At 36.8% G+C, this 24,266-nt stretch overlaps 1 protein-coding gene across 3 annotated transcripts in view; it reads left to right on the forward strand.

The window, feature by feature from the left end:
- Window positions 1-24,266, forward strand: part of NLGN4X (neuroligin 4 X-linked) — a 391,249-nt gene that overhangs the window by 112,492 nt on the left and 254,491 nt on the right. For all 3 annotated transcript variants that reach the window (XM_088451539.1, XM_088451540.1, XM_088451541.1), the window contains exon 2: window positions 14,044-14,800. In XM_088451539.1, the coding sequence (XP_088307665.1) occupies window positions 14,329-14,800 (472 nt within the window). In that variant the 5' untranslated portion in view covers window positions 14,044-14,328. The remainder of the gene's footprint in view (window positions 1-14,043; window positions 14,801-24,266) is intronic.

The raw sequence follows: 24,266 nt of genomic DNA on the forward strand, positions 1-24,266 counted from the left end.
GTGCATTTGAACTTAATAGAAGATGCTACTGTTACACATGTTGTCTCAAAGGCTAAAGCATTTTGTGGCATTTGAGACTGTATAAAGTTGTAATTTTAGTACCAAATAATCCATTGCTTGCATTATTTTATTGGTGATAACCGATGAAGCAGCTGACCTGTTTCCTGTCCAGTGCCATTAGATCTCTTACTTAGTCACAGCATGTCTATTGTTACTTTACATTTCGAATATGGTACCCAGCTTTGTCCCCAAATTTAGTTGTTATAGTTACTTTGCAATAATATCAAAGAAAAGTTTGTCCTTAATCCACGCAATTTAAACTGCAGCCTGTGATGGATTTAGGGAGCACCTTACTAATTCCCAGATGTAAATAGAAGAATAAATATAGAGTCTCATTACGGCACTGTCCACAACCAATAAAAGGAGTAGTTCAGGAAAGTTGCGTTGCACCCAAGGTCACGGTCTATTCTTCTCTCTTTTATTGTCACCTCTCTTTTCACCAGGTCCCTTTACCACTCCCAAAAAGAAAAAGAACGGGGGAAAAAAGCAATAGTGTAATACTGTGACACAGAAATAAATTGGACCCACAATGGGACACTCACATTTCATGAAACTGATCAGGCATCTCACATCATCTCACTGATGTACAGCAATGAACTTCTGTCAAGCCTTTAGCCTCCTTAACATTAAATTCCTCCAGTCAACTAAAAAGCTTCCTTTTGTATTATATTCTTACTATTCACCTTCTATATAGATAAAGAAAAAAATACTGTATTTTTAACTTAGCAGCAAGTGATGTAAGAACTAGTGTGTTAGTAACACTAGACAACTCTCACCATATCCGGTCAAGGGATAAAGAGTGGCCACAGACCACATGGTGGGAGGACTTCCGGCACGCAGGCTCCATGGCGGCTTTGTTTACGTCATATCCGGGGATAGCGGTGACAGCGGCGGGAAGTGACACGGCCGGAGGATCTGCCGGTCTATGTCACTTCCTGCAGCAGGAAATCAGCCTCAAGCAAGATCTCGAAGGGGCAGGTAATATAGGAAGCTATGTACTTGATGTGCTCCGATGCCGGGATCCCTTTGACATCACTTCCATTGACTGCAATGTGTGCAGTCATGACAGGAAAATTAAGTGGGAATAGGGGAGGAGTTTACAATTAGTAAAGGGATTTAAAGCCCTTATGGAGGATGTACCACAATGCTTCTGATAAAGGACCCAAGCATCCAAAACGCATTAAGCTGGTGGAGATTATTTCCTGATACCACTGGATCTGTGGTGGTGAGTGGTTTGGTGTGCGGAGCCTCTTCTCTGTATCCCGGTGAAAGATTTGGTGTCACTACCCGATGTTTGCATTATTATGATGATGTGATATGCTGATGTTTCCATGTGAGTGTTCAATTATAAATAAAATTGTATTGTACTTGTGTCAAACAATATTGCACTATATTGTTCTTCTTTGCAATAATATGCAAAAACAATTATTTACTATAGCCATAAATGAGCAAAAATTATGTCAATGCACATATTTGCAAACTGGCACCATTTGAGCATAATGAAATAGAAGGGTGTTCACTGGAATGACAATTATAGAGCCTTTGCTAAACTTGTTTCTGCAGCACAAAAGGCCAGATTGCTTGCACAAATATGAATTGACCAAGCAAAGACTAGTGCACAAATAGCCTGATTCAGAGCTGTACGCTATTACAGTAGCAATGCTTCTGCATCTTTGAATGCACAGGCAATGATAAAATATGCTAATGTAGCAGAAGGCATCTTGTGTGCAATAGACACCTCCTGCAAGCTTCTGTCATCTTCTGTTGCATCTGAGGACACAGCATCGGATCACTCTGTGTGACCATTGGTCATTTGACTAACTTGCAGGTTACTCAGGGGATGGCTGGTGTGTTTACACAGCTGAAGTAAGTGAAGCTGAGTACAAGGACACAGCCACTGGCTTCAGCATGCCAAGAAAACAGGGCTGGCAGATCCTGCACACAACCCTAAATCACCCCCTAAATGTACATATTGCACACATGAGTGAGCTGTGAAAATATTACTTATAAAATATACTTATCTATAACTTCAGTATTATACATATTGATGCATTATTTAAAAAAAAACTCCCATGACAGTGCTACACCTTTTTAAAAATGTACTTATACCACATTTTGTATTACTGATTAAAACATGCCACTATTACTGCTAAGTCAAGTTATGCACATGCAAATCTGCCACTTTTCTTTTTCCTTTGCAGCTGCTTAAAAAAACTAAATTAACAATATAAACACAAATATAGGCTGGAAGTAAGAAATACCCCATTTATAGAAGATGGTGATTTGTGTAATGAAACAGTAAATCTGATCAAAACTCTTGTCATATTTGCTGAATGCAATCCCAATGATTTGCCTCTCCTTGCTCCATACATCACATTAATTTAGGTTTATTGTGTTTGAATATTTAAGGTGCAAAATAAAGGAGTTATGATCTTTATCAAAGACCATATAAACCTATTGTTATCAACAAACTAATTTGCTCCATGCACACCTACATAGGGAGAGAAAGATAGATGTGTGTTTCCATGTGATCTACTGTCAAATGAGCCTGTGAAAAGCAAAGGATTCATTGCACCATCTGGTAAAATTATAGAAGTCCACATGCATCTTTGGATATGCTGTGAAAACAGATGGAGCACTCTAAGTAATCTGAACAGTAATCATTCTACACAAGACCATTATAAGGCTCCTGATAAATATTTTTTATTGCATCAGGAAAGCTGAATACAACATTGGTCCATTGCAAATTGGAAAGAGTTATGTTTGCTGTCTACTTTACAGAGAAAACTGTAATAACTGGGACTCCCTAATGCAATAAGTCTTTGTTCTGTTTTGTACCTAGAACTACGCTTGATATTTTACTAACGACTAATGCTAAAACTGATGATAATGAACTGTTAACCTGGCAGGGAGATGTAAGCTTCCTTTGGGGAAGATGTAGTACAACAGAGAAAAATGCTTTGAAAATGATATAAAGGACTGGAGAGGAAATGGAAACTAGTAACTTCACTGTAAAACATTTTAACTATATGGTAAGTATAAAGGTCACTGTAGAAGTAGTACAACTGCAGTGTTAGATCTGTAAGTCAACACTCTGAGCAAAGGCACAGTTGTAATCTTCTGTGAATAGAAACTGATTTTAAACATCACTTTAGGTCTGATAGAGGTAGACAACGTAATATGTATGTATGTATGTATATATATATATATATATATATATATATATATATATATTACAGACCATCCATTTGTAGATCCACCAGGGGCTCAGACAAAGATGAGGCCAGCACTCAAATAGTCGTATTCCACCAATAGATTTAATCCATTTATCCAATAAAAGGATCTCATAGCAACACTGATGTGAACAGCATATATAGCATCTTGAGCATATCATACATGGCGATAGTCACAATAATCACAAGTGTCAGCATAACAGGGATCCATCTCCCAGTGCCTAATCCCAACAGCTGTTTCAGTCCGAACCATCGTCAGGGGATAGCAGTAGTAATGTGCACAGTGCAGCATATAAATACCCATCCCTATTGGTAACAAACAATGCTCACCTGTGTGTTCAATCGCATCAAACCTGTCATCCAAACCAGCATGCAGCCACGGAGATCACCATCGACTGTCAGTGACGCAGATCGGAAACCCAAACCTCCGTCACCCGCGAACACATGACACAACGGCCGCACAACAAGCCGGATGATAGGAAAGACCACCACCATTACCATGGTAACCATCCAAAAAGAAATAGAGTGCACAAATAGAAACTGATTTTAAACATCACTTTAGGTCTGATAGAGGTAGACAAAATGATATGTATGTATATATATATATATATATATATATACACAAAACAAATACCAAGAGGGTGCATATAGTGTGGTATTTAGACAAATTCAGCAGTATAATAAGAAGTCAACGATTATGTGTACATAATAGAATCTTGAAAAGTAAGCTTATCTAAATTCTTGGGGTCAATCCAGTTACTCTTGAGTTAGGCTGATGTGCTGTGGGCTCTGGCGGGGAATGCCGGAGATGGGAGTTTTCACTCCCCCGCACTGGCAGATGAGATGTTTATTCATTTCTTTGGTAGTGCTTCCTGCTTTGCCTTGGTAAAGAGGAGAAGCAGGAAGAGTTATAGCGGCATGATACGTGCCACTATAATACATCTCCCCACACACTGCAAATTCCATTAAGCAGAATAGGCTGCTAAGATGGATAGGGGAGCTCCAATAATAAATAAATATATAATCATGCAACATTCCACCTCACAGATACTTAGGTAGATCCAGTAACAGACAATCTGGACTTGTCTCAACTAAAACAGGAAGGCACTGAGCATGGGGCCATTCTCTAATTGAAATTCTGTATCAGGCTTTTCATCCATATCTAGTTTCTACTCTAAATGGGAGACTACAAGTGTTGGTACAAGTTATCATTAGTGAATACCAGATCCTTTCTTGTCAGGACAGTGATGGCACCTTTATTTATGGGAGAAGCAAAAAACAGTGTGTAACTCCCCCACTCAGAAACTAACAACCCAAAAACATACTGGGGATCTTCCCGTGCCACATTTTCTTGCTTTCTTTGTTTCTTTGATAGGTAGACAATAATGTGTACAATCATTACAGCTGTGGAAGTGTGCCAAAGTTATTTGTAGTTATCTCAGTGTCTTGCATTGTGATCCATACATTCTTGCCAAATATCACAAGGGACTAGTAGTGACTGGTTCAAGCCTATTAATGTTTCTAAGGATGAGACCATGGTCTCATATAAGCTATCTATTGTATTAACTCTTACATTTAGTTCATATGTGTAATATCAGTTTGCTTATATATTCTCAAGGGAACCGGGGATCCACAATTTTTTGATGATTCTGCATACCTACCTTGGAAGTTAATGTTACCTTCTTAAATTTGGGGTGCATTCTTACACACTATTGGAACAGTCTTGTAAAGAAGAGGTTGGGTGCATTGAGCATATAAATATTAAGAAGGGTGGATTTCTTTATAAATGTAGTTATATTTAATTCAATGCATTTCCCAAATAGCATGCAGAAGTATAATTGCTATGTATCAATGTATATGTTAGTTACATTGTATTTTGTATTGTCATCTCTTTTTTTTGGCCTACATAAGGTGCAGTGAAATACTTCTAAACCTTTGCATATTTCAGTGCAGTATTTTTGGCTTGGGACCAATGTGTTCACTGGAGATAGATAAGGTGGAAATTTTTAAGATGCCTTAGTATATACAGTATATATTTTTTATATATGAAAAAATATACAGATGCACTCCACCCAGTCCTCTGCTTCCAGATCTTTAAGGAATATCACACACCAGGGGGTAAATGTAATATATGGTGGTCCGAGTTTTTTCTGCCGGACAAACTCGCATATTAAAGGTCCAAGATTGTCCCACAACTCTGCAAATATAATATCCTGTGAACTTGTGGGATTGAGTATATTACATTGTGTGAGTCCATGTGAGTTTTCTTGTAAGAAAACTCAGACCTTGTAATGCGGCTTTCATTACAAGGTCCGACTTTTACAGAAGTCTTCACAGATCAGTGAGCTGCATGAAGGCTTCTGTGTAAAAAAAAATATTAAAATGTTAAAAATTCTCCCTAAAGACACTACCATCACCAGGCTTTTCTGAGCCACTACTGGTTGTGAAAATACAGGGGAAAAAACATAGGGTTCACCCGTATTTTCAGCAACCAGCACTGGGCTCAGTGAGCTAGTCCTGGTTGTGGAAATGCAGTGGACAAAATGAGTAGTGGTCCTCTGTATTTTCCATAACTAGCAGGAGTGTAATGCCACAGCCAAAGCATTCAGCACCTGACCAGTATTCAGCCCAGGCCGGGGATCCATGGGTAGATGGTGAGCCCACAATAAAGGGGTTCCCCCTCTCCATGTACTAGCATGCAGGGCATTAAAGGCACACTGGTACCTCTAGTTCACATGCAAAAGACATATTAAAACAAGCACAGGGCACAGGACATGGACACTAAAGGTTTTTTTATTTTATTTCACATGGACTCACTGTCACCTACAATCCCTGTGGCCATTCACATCCTCTTGTGTCTTGTAGCATCCACATAACCTGTGAAAAAAAAATTCCATACTCACCTATTCCTAGTGTAGATCACATCCTAAAAGGACAAGAGGAAGTGTATATGTTTCCACATACATTTCCTCTGCGTGAATGAGCAGGACCCAGGTGACCCCTGTCATTATAGGAGCCAACAGTTACTCTACACCTCTGTAGGAGCTGCTCACTAATTGGCTATGAGTAGGCAGGCTGTCTTTCAAACTTTTCCCCATAGACTTCAATGGTTTGAAAGCACCACTGAAGTCTGTGGTGGGTATTGCAACATTGTATCCTATGATAGGAACATGCGGTTCACAAATTTGTAAAAGGGTTATATAGTGCCTAAAAGTTTTAATGGTTATCAATTATAATCCATTTGAGTGCTTCCAAATATATGCCCTTTACCCATATCATTACACAGTATGTTTCAGGTTAAAATGCATTGCCTTACTTTCAAATCAGCAAACGTGAACAGCAACAGCATTATACATAGTATTTAAAAGCAATCCTTAAATAAGGGACTTACTTTTCATTTTAGCCTGTAATCAGTTTTATATAGATTACGGAAAGGAAGATAAAAAGGACAGTTTATATAAATATTGTAATTATTTTATAATGTATTTAGTTGTACTGATGTTTCTAGAGATCCAAAATTAAACAGATTTGATTAAAAGTGCAATATGTATATTGTTATTAAGCTCAGTCATTCACATCCATTGTATTAGCAGGATATGTGTGACAAATCTGTTATTACAATAATACAGGCTACATCAAAGTTGTAAAACTTGATTTCAGGAGCATGAATCAATTTATTAGTGCTAGTCATTCCTCTCTTTTCCTGTCCAGAATATTTTTTTTATTAAGCTTCATCTATCACCTTTCCAATAGAGTTGTATTTCTTCATACACTTTGTCTAATCATGTATTGAGTTTAAATTACTGTTAAACAGCAATGTGTCTATGTTGGTGTAGTACATTATGTCACCATTCACACTGTCGACATTCATTAGGTTCACATAAGAATGATGACAGGGTTTAGTATCAAAACTGAACATGTCAACATGTGTATTGTCGATATTAACCATGTCGACATTCAGCATGTGAATTTTGACATTGTGGTTGGCAACATTCTCACTGCATACCTTATATATGTATATACTGTATGGATATACAGATGTTATATTATTTGATAAGTAGCATCATATAAAAACATAGATAACTTACCACCTAATCTGTTTTGCATCGTGAGAGATTTTTTTTGCCTAGGGAAATGACTGACATAAATTATCACAAATGTTACTGCAGTTTCCTTGCAGTAGAGCATCCATCATTATGACATTAATTTGTGCACTTGAGTTACCAGATCTGCACTGTCATTATTAAAATCAGCAGACAAATTTATACAGTATTAGTATTTTTCCTACTGTATTTATAATTCTACCTAAATATATTATACTACTGCATTCAGGATGCAGAATAATCTCTAGGGATTACATATCAGTAAAATATTTAAATAAGTGAAGTCTTCTGCTAGAAACCATTACTGGTGTTGGACATAACTATGATAAATATCATTGTTTTTGATATTCTGAAAATACTGTTATACTAAGTAAAGTGCTAAATTATTAATACAGAGTAGAATCTGCCTAAACAAATACCTTTTTATATTATACTGTACCTTCTTCCAATATCAGAATGACAGAATTCCAATGCCTGTTATACAGTACCTTTTGGAAGGACCCCTCTTCCTTAATTCAGCACCTCTCCAATAGTTAAGAATCACAAATAATGGTGTGATGATTTTGAAAATTAGTGTTTTCTATATATTGCATCTTGTCATGAGTTGAGTATACTAATAGATTTATCAACACATAGAATGCCCTATATTTAAAAATTCTGCCACTTGAAACATGAACCTAGGTCCACCCCCATTCCGCCCCACTTATCCAATATTCAACATTCTTCTCTGTGTCCCCCTTCTCCACAATGGAAGCTGTGAGTGGAGAGAGGTTGTAAGGAATGAGCCTAGTCAGAATGTGTATGTCCATCACAAGACATGCCATTCTTCTTTATTATACAGTATAGATATGTTTAACATCATATATGAACTTTTTGTTCTTTATGTTTACAAATTTGAAGGTCAATAATAAGCACAAGTTTGTTTATGTGTAACACCACCATGTCATTCATCATATCATCCCATCTGCTTTTCTGCACGATGCAATGAAAGAAGCAATGCTGTTTCATGAAGCATGTAATAATACATTGTACAAACAAAAACATGGGTGGTCCAAAAGTAGCGCTGTCCACAACTGAAGATATGTGTGTCCCCTTTTCATCGATTTTGAAGATATGGTTTCCTCAACAGGAAAAATAGAAATATTGTCAAAAACATTATTCAAAGTAAAGATGAAATTTCTGCAACAATAGGTGGTAATATCATCCAGGCAACTCACCAACCACTTGGATATTACCAGTACGGAGTTCCAACTTCACCCGGAATGAAATTGGCTTTAGCCATCCATCAGATGGATATAGATGAAAATGGTAATCCACTTCAGCAATATTTTCTTCTGGGCCTTATTGTTTGGAATTTTGTTATGTACACTGGAATCTACATAAAAGAAACCTTTTGGGGAATATTGACATCTGTTCCTAGGTGAGTTGAAACCTAGAAGGGGACATACAGTGTTGCATGACTGATTGTGGTGTGATAAAGAAGAATACACAAAAGATACCTTTTTGTGCATGCATCTCACTGCTTTGGGGTTAGTTGCCTGGATGATATTACCACCTATTGTTGCAGAAATGTCATCTTTACTTTGAATAATATTTTTGACCATATTTCTATTTTCCCTGTTGAGGATACCATACTTCAAAATCGACGAAAAGTGGACAAATATATCTTGAGTTGTGGACAGCGCTACTTTTGGACCACCCATGTTTTTGCTTGTATAATTTGGGGATTTGGTGCTACTGGGTGAGTACTTAGCTGCAGTCCTGAGGTGCAGGTGGTTTGACCTATTGTTGATATAATAATACATTGTGCCATCATACAGCAAAAAGTGCAGTGTATACAACATGCACAATGTATCAATAAATCACTCACCGCACCGCTGAGTCACATCATTATATGGTGTGTACACACCTTAAGACTACAGATGTTGCTTTATTGTGGTGTATTTAATATAAGTGTTCAACATACAAGTAGGGATGTGCAGGTTCGGATTAGTTTGGATTTTTCCACCAAATTTTGATTTTTTTTCTGCCAAAAAACGGGTCTCAGAAAGAGGCAACACGTTATCTTTCATGGACAAACATCATCATTCCTGGACTTTTGTCCGAATTTGAACTAATCTGAGCCTGCACATCCCTACATACAAGTAAAATATATGGTATGCTTTCACTACAGTATGTCTACAATCTTAGTAAAGACTTTTTTAATACTTAGTGCATTAACCTGGCCTTCTTGTCTACTGCTCTTAGTAGACTATCCATCTGTGTATTCTATTTTATTAGTAAACTAAAGTGTTAAACATCAGTAGGATGATTGTCTGAAGTGGGTTATTCCCTCTCCATAGAGTGGAACATTTGTCTACTTATTTGAGTAGACGCATCATCCAGTAGGGGTCCAATTTCTACTTACCTGATGTTATCTCTTGATCATAACAGTATTATACTATGATATAGTTTTTTTTCTATGTGTTTGAGAAACATTTGAGGATTTCAACATTCAGATTAAAGCAGACCAGAAGACTGCTTTACATTTAAGGGAAGTCATTTTTTAGCACTCTTGTTTCCTGTATGTGTCATAAGGGTATAGTTCATATAATGTACATTTTATTTGGATTGTCTGGAGTGTAGTGTCTTTCCATTTTTAGCAATATAATAAAAATAAACTCTATGTAAACTGAATGAGGTTCTCTGTTGTTCCTTAGATACCATACACTCTGCTCAATTTCATCTTTGCCCATGCTGTATTAGACCATATACTATTGCTAATTTTTCACTCAAGCATACCAGATCCACTCAACATACAGAACCTGCACTGAGGTAAAAGAGTGAAGTGCTTGAGGGGCCCAAAATACTTGAAAGCCTAGGGGCCTGGCCATGGGTTAATACAGCCCTGACATTATGCAACATTTTAGTTGGTGGGAGACACAAGGACAATTTCAGACTTACAATCAGATAGAGAAAAAATAAGATGGCCTCTTACTGTTAAATGTCATTAGGGATGTTTACATACTCCTATTCCAGCATACTGGACCTGGATGTCTACATACACACTTTGAAATTTAATTACTTGGAAGTGGAAACAACTGTATTAACAAATTATTCATAGTGCTGCTATTCAATTTCTGGATTTATATAAGTTACTGTTTTTTTTTGGTACTAATGAAGGCTTTTCTGGATTAAATTGTATGTGCTATATTTTAAAAATGCCTCATACAGGTAGCCATTTAAATTATTTTATTAAATATGTGTATTTTACTCTCCCTGTGTGTCAGTGTGGTATAAATGAATACTGTTTTATAAAATATGTTTTTATGCATATATTTTGATATTTAATTATATTGATTACAAATCTTGTAAGGCAAGTTAATGCTTCATTTTTATGCTAAAATCTACCAGTTTACTATTCTATCTTTCTACCACACATACTATAGTTGTGTCTTAGTTGTTTTTGAGTATCTCCTGATTCTTGGATAAAGGGGTATTTAATATTAATATATGTTGAGTGTAGAAGTAAGAAAAGTGTTGTTTACTGTTAAATTAAGATACACTGTTTTTTTTACCATTGTCAATACAATTACTTCACTTAAACATATGGGTTTGTCAAAACTATGATACCCTGTTTACAAGCCCCTTAACCAATACTTTGTGTATTACTTTGGGCAGCATGGTTGGCACAATGGTTAATATTACTGCTTTACAGCACTGAAGTCATGTTTTCATGGGTTCCTCTTGGTGCTCTGGTTTCTCCCGCATTCCAAAAACATACTGGTAGGTTAATAAGCTTCTTACATAAAAATATAACCCTTGTGTATATGTTTGTCCATGTGGTAGGTAATATAGATTGTAAGCTCCACTGGATCAAGAATATATGTGAATGACTAAAATATTCTCTATAAAGCCCTGCAAAATATGTGTATGTTATATAAATAACTATTATAAAATAAATCTGTTTGAATAAGTATCAACTTTGTACACCTGAACTTTGAATTATATCCAACTCTAACCTACAAGAAAGTTCTACATTAGGTCCATCAAATTGCATAGAAATCTCCATTGCACAGCCCTCTTTATGTGTTCAGAGGGATTGAGTTCTGCGCTCAGACTGGACCATTCCAAGAGTTTAATCTTCCTTCTTACCACCCTATCCCACAGACTAGACAAGTACAAAATACAGGGATGGATCAGTTCCAGACATTTTTAGCTCTTTCAATAATGCCATAGGCCTCTTCGTATCTTACAGGATGAGATTTCTCCTCATCCTGTCAATGACAGTGGAGGAATGTTCTGATCTTGGCAATGTCCATATTGTGTCACATTTCCTGTATTGTTGATGATAGTCTTCATAGTGTTCCATGGTACATATAATGCCTTTGGAATTCTTTTATACCACATCCCCTGATTGTAGATTTCAACAATGAGATTCATACTAAAATGATATTCATATGATGGCTAATCCAGTATAATTCAACCAAGAAAACTGCAAGTAAATCTTACAGTAACAGTGGATATTAAGTGTTAATCACAATCATTTTCACTGTTGGCAGGTGTATGTTAATTACCACTGAACATGATTTAAATGGGGTCGATTAAATCTAACATTTATGCAACTAGGTTATTGCAGGTTTTGAACTGTATTTCACTTACTTTCATAAAAAATGTCTAATTGTTTTTCACAGGAGTTTTCATGTTCATGCTTATGGTGGGAATAAAGTCTTGCATCATTTATCCTGATTTCAAGATTTACAAAAATTGCTATTTTTATAAGGAGACTTTTTTTTAAAGTGTATCCACTGGGCTGTATATTATTTTAGATTTTTAAACTTTATGTTCAATTTGTATTTTATTTACTTGCTCAATAAGTAAAACATTGGATATATTGTTACTTTCAGATTACCAAAAAGTATTGCTTTTGAAAAAGTGTTTAATTTATGTTTGCAAACAAGCTAAGTATTCTTCACTTATAATTGAAGAGTAATGAAATGAGGATTTTCAAAAATAGTTGTATCACTAAATGGTTCACATACTGTACTATATTTCTTTTTTCTGTGTTTTTTTCAACACACAGTAGGGCTTTATATCAGCAGTATAGAAATGTTAATTTTCATTGCCTCTTAACTATGCTTTGTATATACTGTAATTGTATCTATAGAACCATTTTGTGTTATATCAAATAGTTACAAAAATAAACAACTTTGCTTGTTATAAATAACTAAAGATGTGCCTAGTTACATCTTTCCCACTTCTGCAGTAAATCGAGTGCCTGCGAGAGGTTATTCTTGCTGCGTTCGTACCTGCAACCTCAAAGGATTATATGGTATGATTGCAGTGAGTGCCATAGGGTAATTGCATGTTGCGATGACTGCGCAAGTTTGTAGTGCGATCAGCAATGACATATCAGGATGCATCTGTATCAAAATCATAAATTACATGAAAGAAATGGTATGTTTATGGTAAAAGTTGCAGACTGATATGTACTAATCAAGGAATTCCACTGGAGTTGAAAAACATTTTTAATTCTTTCTGTAGACCACAGTAAGTTTTATGAAAGCATTTGAAATAGCTTTGATTAATGTTGTACTGTATATGAAAAAGAATCAGTCTCCTGCATCCTTATCAAATTCAAAATGGTTGTTTTATAAATACTGATCTTCTTACATTAATAAGATAGTGGTAAGTCATTGTACTAAAGCAAAGGAATGGAAAGCAAATCATAATACAATAGTTAATTATGAAGAAAATTGTTTTAATAGTTCTTTAGCATTGTAAACACTGTTTGCTGTTTTATGCTTTATACTTACAACCAACTTTTTCCCCCATGATATTAAAAAAAATATTTTGACATTTTCCTAACAGGCAGTTTTTTCATTGTGTTGATTTACCACATGCCATTAATTGCGTTATTACAATAATTCACAACCACATAAATTCAATAAATCTTTATATATATACATATATCACCCCAGCCAGTTCTATAAATGAATAGTTATTATAAGAATGAAAAAGCAGGTTAAGAAAAGAATGTGAATTTAGAATTTTTTAAAACTCTTTAGAATTTAGAATTTCAGGCCAATTTTCAAGGTGAGGGTTGGCAGAGTGGTGCAGGAAAAGATGAGTAGATGATAAACAGTTAGATAAGGAGACTTCCAGCTGAGTACATGAGAACTTTACGAAGTCAGAATCTGTTAAGTAAAAGGAAATGCAATACTCAAATCATGATATAATTATAGAATGGACCAAATCTTTTATTAAGTTGGACTGCATTGCCGAGTATCAGTATTCAATTTGGGTAACATCTGTATGTGGTACCAGCAGCAGAGATGTTACAAAATTAAAGTGTCAAGATTTATTACGGAGAATTAAGAAAACATGGTAGGAGGGTGTAATGATTGAGGAGAACCAATTAAAGTGTCTAGAAGGCCATAAGAATATAGAGAAAGGAATATCCTTAGTGCAGTCATTAAAATTAGTTCATAGAAATACAAATGTTACAAATATAAAAAACAAGTTTAACAACTCTGTTACGTACTTTAATGGGTACAATGTATTCACCATATGCTGTTGAAGATATGTCTGAAAATATGCTGTTAAACTTTAAACAAATATACTTCAAAGTTCTTTATTTATAAAACATGAATCTCTTTGTTTTGCAGGCTTACCCGCTGCAGCTGGATATTGTATAAATATACAATGACTGAATTAGGCATATAAACTGACATCAACATTTGGAATAGCATCACAGTAATCATTTCATCCTCATGGAATGGGCTTCACAAAATCAGTAATCTGGATTTTACAGATGGCAATTATGCAAATAAGGCAATAATTTCTGTGGTGTCTTTCATCTCAAAAATTTGATTTATCCTGGCTGAAGTCATACATTTGTTGGTGTCCTCTCTACCCGGGAGATCTCACTATTGCTGATGTTGATGTAAACAATGTCGAGGCCAAAGGGATTACTATGGTTGCCTTTGATCTTCACCCCTGTCTGTGTCATAGTAAACTCAAACTTGCTATTATGGATAGCAGCCTTTGCTGTACGATTTACAATAGTCGGTGGCCAAGCACAGCATCCAATTGTAACCACGAACTATGGTAAGATACGTGGCACAAAAACATCGTTATCCATAGAGATTCTGGGACCAGTAGAGCAATACTTAGGAGTACCCTATGCTGCACCACCAACTGGAGAGAGACGGTTTCAACCGCCCGAACCACCTTCATCCTGGACTGGAATTAAGAATGCCACACAATTTGCTCCAGTGTGTCCACAGTTTCCGGATGAAAGATCATTGCTAAATGACATGCTACCTGTATGGTTTACTGCCAATTTAGATACAATTGTGACCTATGTACAGGATCAAAGTGAAGATTGCCTATACTTAAACATTTATGTGCCAACTGAAGATGGTAAGTTTTGCTTAAAATAGTATTATTACTATAGTACAATTATCCTATCTATCTATCTATCTAGCATAACAAGCAAATAAAATGTTATCTTCAAAACAAAGATCTATAGCATATAATAATCAGACTAGATGTTTCTTTGCTTTAAGAATGCTATTATCATTATTTGGTTTAGTAACATCAATTGAAGTTATATTTCATCACTTTTATTATCATTTTGGCACCTATTTTATATATTTTAATTTGATTAATAAATGTTTTATTTCTGCATCAGACCAGTTTAACAGAAAGAAAAGAACTTTAGCCATCTTATATATACAGAATTTAAAAGCTGTTAATGCTTATGTGATGTTGTGGAAAATCTATAATATGTCTTGTCCTTGTACTTGATATGCAGTTAGATTATTTTTTTTGTCTATATTAAAAAATATGTTGCTTATTTCTCCACATCTTTTAAAAAATATATTGTTTATCCTTTACGTATTTGTTTCTCCTAAATATTAGGTAGTGTTCCTTAAACTCAATTATTTTTCCACAAACATGTACAGTAATTGTTTGGGAACATTAGAAATGATGATCAATTTATGAATACTGTATATGTGAAAACATTTTTTACTGGCACTAGAGAAAATTTCCATTTACTCTAACAGTATCTACACCTTTTTGCTACTTTAATGTAGTGTCAGTATGATGTTATTTTGTTATTAATATCTGCTTTATTGTTTGTTTGGGTCTTTTTGGGGATGGCCCAGAACATGCCAATTTACAGTGAGCAGATTAACTAGCGGTTGAAAACTATGGCAAGATCACTTTGTGGGGAAAAAAAATAGCTATTGAAATATTTTTCCTTAAATAATACCTGAAATGCAAGTAATGTTTTTCCAAAAATTGATTTGTAGGTATTGTTTAATATTTTTTTATATTTTCTACCAGCATTCCAGTATCAGTTTTCTGGCTTTGTAATTTTTCCAAAAAGTTGTTTTGGTGGGGTAAAAACAGCCTGCATAAACAACAACAGTGATTGAGGTACACTACAACCACTGAATGCATGTATCTGATAGCAGCACTAGTACTACCTACTTTATCTGTATACTGTGTCATCATTACCAAACTGCTTTCCTCAGCAAACCCAAACACAGAGAATCTCAAGGCTGCATAGTGCTATTGAGTACAATCAAATTAAACTATTTAACTCCAGAGATGGCAATACATTGGTATATCTTCCAAAGCAGTGCTCATATGTATCATGTTGCCACAATAAATATTTCTGTTACCTAATATATTCAACCAAAGTCACCTGTTTGAAAGTAAAATAATCTATAGCAGTAACATTTGCATTGAGTGATATATTAATACAACAAAGACAAAAAACAACAACAGAAAAAAGCAGTGTAACACAAAAATGATCAGTGTAAATGTTTGGTTTGTTTCTGTGGATGACATATCTTATCTATTTACCCACCAAACTTACTTTTGGTTTATTTTTGTTAATTGTCTGCAGTTTACTATACTAAATACAACAGGCAATAACAGATTTCTTAACTGTTAAGCATCAGCTTAGAGAACTATCTTAGTTTCCATTAGCAACATGGGAAAATATTGTAATGAGACTGAACTGTGTAACTTTATATGATCTACTATTACATGATTTCATCTTTGCCATTAGTACCAGTGAAAGCAGTACTCTATTTTTTGGCTCTGGCATTATGTATAAATGGGAAGCTAAAACCCCATCATATTATTGAAAAAGCAAAGTGACAGTTTTCTTTCACAAAACTCTAGATAAGAACAATAAAAACAGCAAGGGGTAAGTAAAGGCTAGCAATTGTTGTCCATACAATCTGATTAAACACATTACCTATTGTTACATGACAGTTCTCTGACAGAAGAAGCTTGGTTGTTATGGAGACAGACTGTGAAATTTGCTTTTCATGTCAAAGGTTTGGATGTGACTCAATGAGTTAAATTCACATTAGTAGTTCTTTCTTTAGGATCAAAAGTCTCAAGAAAGACTTTCTGTTTAATTATTGTTTAGGCAATACATGTAATGCTGTTATATTATAAATTGCATTGATTGTAGTCAAATGAAATATAAATATTTTACATGTATATCTATACTTTGTATAATTTAATTACTTTTGTAATTAAAATATACCTTATAAAGAAGTTGTAAATCATGTTATTATGTTATTTGATGCACAACTGTAATGCAGCTGTCTCAGTTTAATTTATTGTAACTGCCAAAAAGAACCCATACAGTACACACACTTCCTTATTTACGCATAGACACAATGTTCTGCAGGGTAGCAAGTTATATCTTGTCAGTCACAGAATTGTCAATAATAGGGACGGAGGTTAATTCCCACATATGTACTATATTGAAAATCCATTTGCAATGCTTGTCATTCCCCACAATAAGTCTTATTAAAAGGTATTAAAAATAAAATTCTGAGTATATATGATATGAGTTGATGTGAAAAAGAGATGTAATTTCATGTAACAAAAGAAAATGACTTGGTATTTTTCTCTTATTTTAATCATGATTAATAAATGGGTCTTAAATGGCTTTAAGCTAAATCCAATCTTTATAAACACTGTAGAATATGAAGAATGGAAGCTAAAATGAAAGCAAGTGCATGTAATACTGTAGATACAAATACAATGTTCAAAGTAAATTAGTAACTACTGCTATTTATCATGGGAAAAAAAGCCAACACGTGAATTACAAGTTAATTTAACATTATTGATTGCAGTAATCTTAAAAATATTCAACATTTTTAAAGGAAAAAAATTGTTCATGAAATTGAGAGCTGCAAAATGTCACATTTTATCAATTGGATTTATAGTTTTGCATTCTGACTTTTGATTATATTGTTTTCTTGGCAACATATATATTAGGAACAGATAAATAATGAAAACGCGCTGAAGACTATTTGAAAATACCTCATTATAAATAGAGATGTGCAGTTTGGTTTTACTCGGATTTACTCGGATATTTTTGGATCTCAAAATCATCATATAGGCTATCCATATTGGCTATCCAGCTATCACATGTTTTAGATAAGAGAAATCCGAGCGAAACCAAACTTGTGATAATTTTCTCGAAAAGAACAGAGTAAAACCGAACCCACACATCTCTAAAAATAAATCCACACATACTGTATATAGACTATGTTCATTAGTTTTATCCAGGACTTTTGTGTCAATGAAGTCTAGTTACTTAATATCTGTATCATTGCTGTAATGCTGAAAAAATTGTGGTGGTGCTGGTAGTTCTTCTTGTTAATATCATCTGGCAGGAATGTGGGTGAAGTATTGTACATTATTCAAGATAATGACCCAAAGCATGCTTAGAGACTATATCAGAACTACCTTTGAGGAAAATAACAAAATGGTAGGCTTCAAAACATTGAAAGGCTAGCACAGTCTACATATTTTAACATGTCAAGCTGGTTTGTTATGAACTGGAGAAGAATGATGAAGGGTGATAACACAAAGCAACCAACAAGAGCAACACATTTGTGGGAAATTCCTCAACAGTGTTGGTAAAAACCTCTTGAACAATGTTTGATTTCCATGGAGGAACAACAAAATTATACTATGATTTATTTTTTTATTTTTAATGGTTTATTTGATGTAGAGTAGCACCATTTGCTGCAATAAAACCTTTGAGTCTGTTGGGTAATTTTAATCCAGGTTTGCACAGGTTTTCACGTTGTTTGGAAGTTATTTTTGGACTACATTTTTCAAATAGTGCCACAGATTCTCAATTGTTTTCAGATTTAAACTATGACTTATAGAATATTCACCTTTTTGTAGGACAATTCTGCCAGTGTTGCTTTCGCTTTGTGTTTGGGAAAATTGTCCTGCTGAAAGGCAGGGGGAAAACTATAGTGGGTGCAGGGGGTGCCATTATTATGGATCCTGGAGTCTTAGAGGGCCCACCTACCATACACCCAGCTCATACTGTCATCAGTGCCTAATGGTACAGTAAAAAGGTGACAAAAATTAACATATAGAAAACTCACAATACCAGCTTTTATTATGTAGTGTATTAAATACACTAGATACACTAGAAGTAGTATGTAGAATGTCCCTTTCTGCAAGTCCACTGCAGAAGAAAATATCTGTGATCAATGCATGGCAAGAAGGAACTTCTAATGTGAAGTACTGTAGGTGCACTCTGTGGCCTAATGTGAACTGGGGGTATGAGTATGTGGCATAATATGAAGTGGGAGCAATGTTTTGCATATTGTAAACTAGGAGCACTAAAATACGGTATAATATGAACTTTGGACTCTTCATTGTGGCATAATATGACCTGGGTAAATTGTGTGTTATAATGTAAACTTGGATACTACTATGAAACATACAATTAATAAAGGCATTACTATGGGTCACAAAATTAGCAACTCCTTCTAAGAAAGGTGTCTCTCTAGAAGCATTGGGTCCCCCTCAAATGTTGCTGTGGGGCTCAAATATTACTAGTTACACCCCAACTGAAAGGTAAACATATGTCCAAGCTTGATTTTTCTTACAGTTGATACCTGTAATTTGCACTATCAATTTACCATCAATTTGTGAGAGATGAAATAAAAAAAAAATGTCATAACTGTTTATTGATATTTGTTGAAAAGTGTGGTAATTAAAAAAGATTGATGGATCTTCAGATATTTTTCTGTATACTTGGTATCCTGGAGCTCCAGATATATCTTTTTTTTAAAGGTAAAGGGTCTTGTATTACAAATCGCACTGTCCTTGTTTTATAGTGTGTCCTGGAGTTTTAATATTGCTCAGAGAGGAAGTCAGACTACTGGAAGTATTTGTGTCCAATACCCTAATTCTGTAAGACCTGGAACCAGAAAACATAGATTTAATGGAAGATTTAAATTAAAAAAGTGACTGCCATCTCGGTGAAAATTAGGGGCTTTATTAATTGACATAGGGCTCTATTTATTAACATTATTTTTACTAAAATAAAGTGAAAAAGGGTGTTTTCACACCCTTTTCAAATTATTTTAGTATCACCTACAGTTACTAAAGGGCAATTGGAGTAGAATTCATAAAATTCTACTCCAACTCCTAAGTATCACTTATTTTTAGTAAGCAGATCGCATTTCCCATAAGTGTAATGGGAAATGCGATCTGTGTGCAAGTTACTAAAAATAAATTGTGAAAAAATACCGGGGAAAGCCCTGTGATAATAATGCCACCCTCGAGGGACAGGGTCTCCCCTGGTTACTGGATTCCTGCTCTACTCTGACGGGGAGATCAGCCCTGGAGCCGGCCCCAGTGATCAGCTGTGTGGTCTAAACAGACCACACAGTGATACACTGTAAAAAAAAAAAGTAAAAAAAAACAAACTTATCTGTCTCCAGGGCTCCGGTGATGTCCTCTCTCCGGTCAGCTGATCTCCCATGCTGCACTGGGGCCCAGCCATCACCTGACAGGTCCCAGTGCAGTATGGGATGTCAGCTGACCGAAGGACATCACCAGAGCCTGGATCATGCAGGTAAGTGTAATTAAGGGAGAGGGAGGTCACGGGGGGTCAGCGATCATGGGGGCGGGGCTTAATGACAGGGGCAGGGCTTTTGGCCAGGGGGTAGCAGCGGGGCACTTGTCACTGTATTTTTTTCCAAAAATACCATGACTAGTGTGCGGAGAGGATTTGCAGGGACAGTGCTATCTCGCAAGCTCTGTCCCTGCAAGGGATTTGTAGTAAATCCCTGTGATATTGCCTGAATTCGCAATGCAAATTCACTCGGTAATATCACAAAACAATCTGCATTACCAATGCGGATTGTAGTAAATAGAGCCCATAGTCACAGATGTACATTATAGTTATAGTGAAGGAAACCACACTTATACAGCCTGCTATTTCTTATACATATTTTCACACAGTAATGGCCCTTAAATTACAAAGTAATGCCCCTTACACATTATACCATACAGTCATGCTCTTTACAGATTATTCCACATAGTAATAGTGCCCCATATAACTCATTATTCCACACAATAGTAATTGCCCTTACACAATATGCCCCACCAGCAACTCACCTCCCCATGTCCCTCCATAAGCCTCTTGCCTCCCCCTGTGTGCCATCAGCAATCAGCAGGTCTGGATGTGGGGCCGAGTTGCCACCTAATTACAGCTGGTGCAGCGGCAGGCATGGACAGACAGTGCAGAAGCAATTTTTGCATCTGGCACCAGTTTCAAATCAATTGGAGGTCACGAACTGGCAGCCAATCAGGAGCCGCCACTGCTCATTGGCTGCTGGTCCATGAGCTCTGATTGCCTCCCGAATGTTGGCACTGTCTCTCCATGACTGCCTCCCAGTGCACCTGTAATCAGTTTGTGAGCTGGCACCAAATCAACTAAGTGGCCTTGACTGGACCTGCCCACCTTGTGTGCATGAGTGGATGCAGAGGGAGTGGCAAGCCACAGAGGCAGCTCGGGCATCGTAGCAGCCACACCCTTTGTACCCACAGTAGTTACGCCACTGTTTGCATGCATGTTCACAAACAGTGGGGTCCATTTCAGGATCTATGTAATTGGGTTATAGTTGAGAACAATGTAATGTAAAGGCTGCAGGTGTACTTCAGGGACCAGTTTTCAACCCCGGCTATGCCAATTATCCCAGCTAGTAATTAATACCTTGACAATGATAATGCACAAAATCATATGTAAAATAGGTTGATACAATGCAATATGACTCAGTCAATCTCATTGAGATACTTTGCCTTACTTTTGGAGGAGTATTGCTATAATTGAACAAAATGAAAAGCAACATTCTGAGCTCCCACAAAGTAAGACCTAAAATGATAATGTAAGCCTCCTAAAAGTCAATCAACATGTGGGAGTATCCATGTCACATAACCTACTGGTGCAATGTATAATGTACAAATGAGCAGACTGAAACTCCTCCAAGTACACAGGAGAGGTGATCAAAATTGAATGTGCCTTCAATTGGAGGCAGAGTATATTCACAAAATGAACACCATAGCCCCACCAGGCTTAATGAACATTTGATATTGTCCATTTTTTTATAATTTCTATACTGGTTAGTTAGTGTGCCTGCAGAGTATATGATTGGTATGAAGTAGAGATGAGCAGGTCCAGTTTGTTAAGAACCGGACCCACCCAAACATAGCAAATCTGAACTGGATCCGACTCAGGCTTGGGTCTTCCCCTCTGACGGATCCGAAATCAAGGCAAAATGTCAACAATCCAGCATTTGCTTCTCATGGGTTTTGGATTGCATATAAGTTCCTCCCCACAGTGATCAGCACAATTTGCTTCACTGCTACAGTACTCTGCTGTGGCTGTGCTGTGTCCAGCCAAGGGCTGTGCTGTCCATCCAAGGGGGCTATGTTGTGTCCATCCAGGAGGGCTGTGTCCATCCAGTGGCTAAGCTGTGCCATCCATGGCTGTGCTCCATCCAGTTGCTGTACTGCTCCATCTAGGGGGGCTGTGTCCATCTAGGGGGGCTGTGTCCATCCAGGGGGCTGTGTTGTGTCCATCCAGGGGCTAGGTTATGTCCATCCAGGGGTAAGGCTGTGTCCATCCACAGCTGTCTTCTGTCCAGGGGCTGTACTATTCCATCCAGGGAGGGCTGTGCCCACCTAGAGGGGCTGTGTTGTGTCCACCCAGGGGGGCTGTGTTGTGTCCATCCAAGGGCTAGGCTGTATCCATCCAGGGCTGTGGTCCATCCAGGAGCTGTGTATGTTCCATCCAGGGGGCTGTGTTGTGTCCATCCATGGGGGCTATCTCCATCCAGGGTCTAGGCTGTGTCCATCCAGGGCTGTGCTCTATCCAGGGGCTGTACTGTTCCATCCAGGGGCACTGTGTTGTGTCCATTCAGGGGGCTGTCTCCATATAGGGGCTAGGCTGCTAGTGCTGTATTGTGTCTGTCCTGGGGGCTGTGTCCATCCAGCTATGCTTTGTCCATCAACTCCCTGTCCTCTGTCAAACACTGGTGCTGCAGTGAGTCTGCAGGCCATAACCCACATATATATATAAATATGTTGCTGGTTTGGTGTTGTACTGTTTCATCCAGCAGTGCTGTGTCCATCCAATGGGTTGTGCTTTGTAAATCCTGGGGCTAGGCTTTGTCCATCCAGGGCTAGGCTGTGTCCATCCAGGGCTGTGCTGAGTCTGTACAGGAGCTGTACTGTTCCATTCAGAGGCTATACTGTTCCATCCAGGAGTTGTACTATTCCATCCAGGAGCTGTGTCCATCCAGACCTGTGCTAATTCCATTCAGGGGCTGTATTGTTCTATCCAGGGCCTGTTTCTATCCAGTGGTGCTGTTGTGTCCATCAAGGGGCTGTGTCAATCCAGCAGTGCTGTGTCCAACCACTCCCTGCCCTGTCACACACTGGTGCTGCAGTGAGTCTGCAGGCCATAGCCTACTGCATTCCACAACTTTGTATAATCACTGTGACTCTGAGCAGTTTCAGTTTGTGACAAAGAAAACATTTAAAAAAAAGTAAAAAAATATATATTTCTGGTTCTATATTGTTTGTTTCTGGTACCGTCTTGTGTCTTGTGTCCCCCTGTGAGTTTGTTAAACTAAAATTTAAAAGAGCCTTTTGAATCCCCACAATGTGAGTTGAGCTGCAAATTGAAAAATGGATAAAGATCAGTTTAGAGAAGAGCAGGAACAGCAACCAAACAGTTTTTCTGCAGCTGATGCCACCAGTCATGATGATACTAGTCCTTCAATGTCATTCTTTAAAGCCAATGCCCAAAGGCATAGAGGGTTTTAGTCAGGGTATCTAAAAATCAAAGAAACAATTTTTTACAGTGGTAAAGAAAAAAACACTTCTAATAAATGGAAAGTATGGTGCAGAATAACATAAACAAACCAAGGACTTCAGCCACAAGAGTGTCAGTCCTTGTCACTGAAGTACTTGGTTTGTTAGACTGTGCATGTCCTTTTTAATATCCAACATTTGAATGGGTGGGAGGGCCCAAGGACACTTCCATCTTGCACCTCTTTCGTTTGCATTTTGCACAATTTGGGGATTTGCTGACTGACATTTTTATAGTTTAATAAACTGCCATCCTGTCTGTCACTGCTGTGTGGTAATGTTTCACAGATGTCCTATAATTTTTAAACTGCCATGCATTTGTGCTGCTGCTCTGTCACTTACTTTAGCCAGCCAGCTCACTGCAGCCGTTAGCCTATATTGGTGAAAAGTAGTGAAAACAATATTTTGAGCTGTGAGGTGGTTACAATTGACTGAAAATGCCTGGAAATTATTGTTTTTAAAAACAGGACTAAATTATGTGTTTTTAGCTGTTTTTATCATCTTTTGAAAAAAAAATAAAGATCCAAAACTAAAATACATGAGTGTGGTTTTGCAAAACCAGAACCAAAACATGAAAGTTAATCTAGATCCAAAACCACAAAAAAACACAGGGGTCGGTGCACATCTTTAGTATTAAGTAGTGCACTTGATCATT

Source organism: Taudactylus pleione, unplaced genomic scaffold (assembly GCF_031769625.1).
Source record: "Taudactylus pleione unplaced genomic scaffold, aTauple2 ptg000026l, whole genome shotgun sequence".
Lineage (NCBI taxonomy): Eukaryota > Metazoa > Chordata > Amphibia > Anura > Myobatrachidae > Taudactylus > Taudactylus pleione.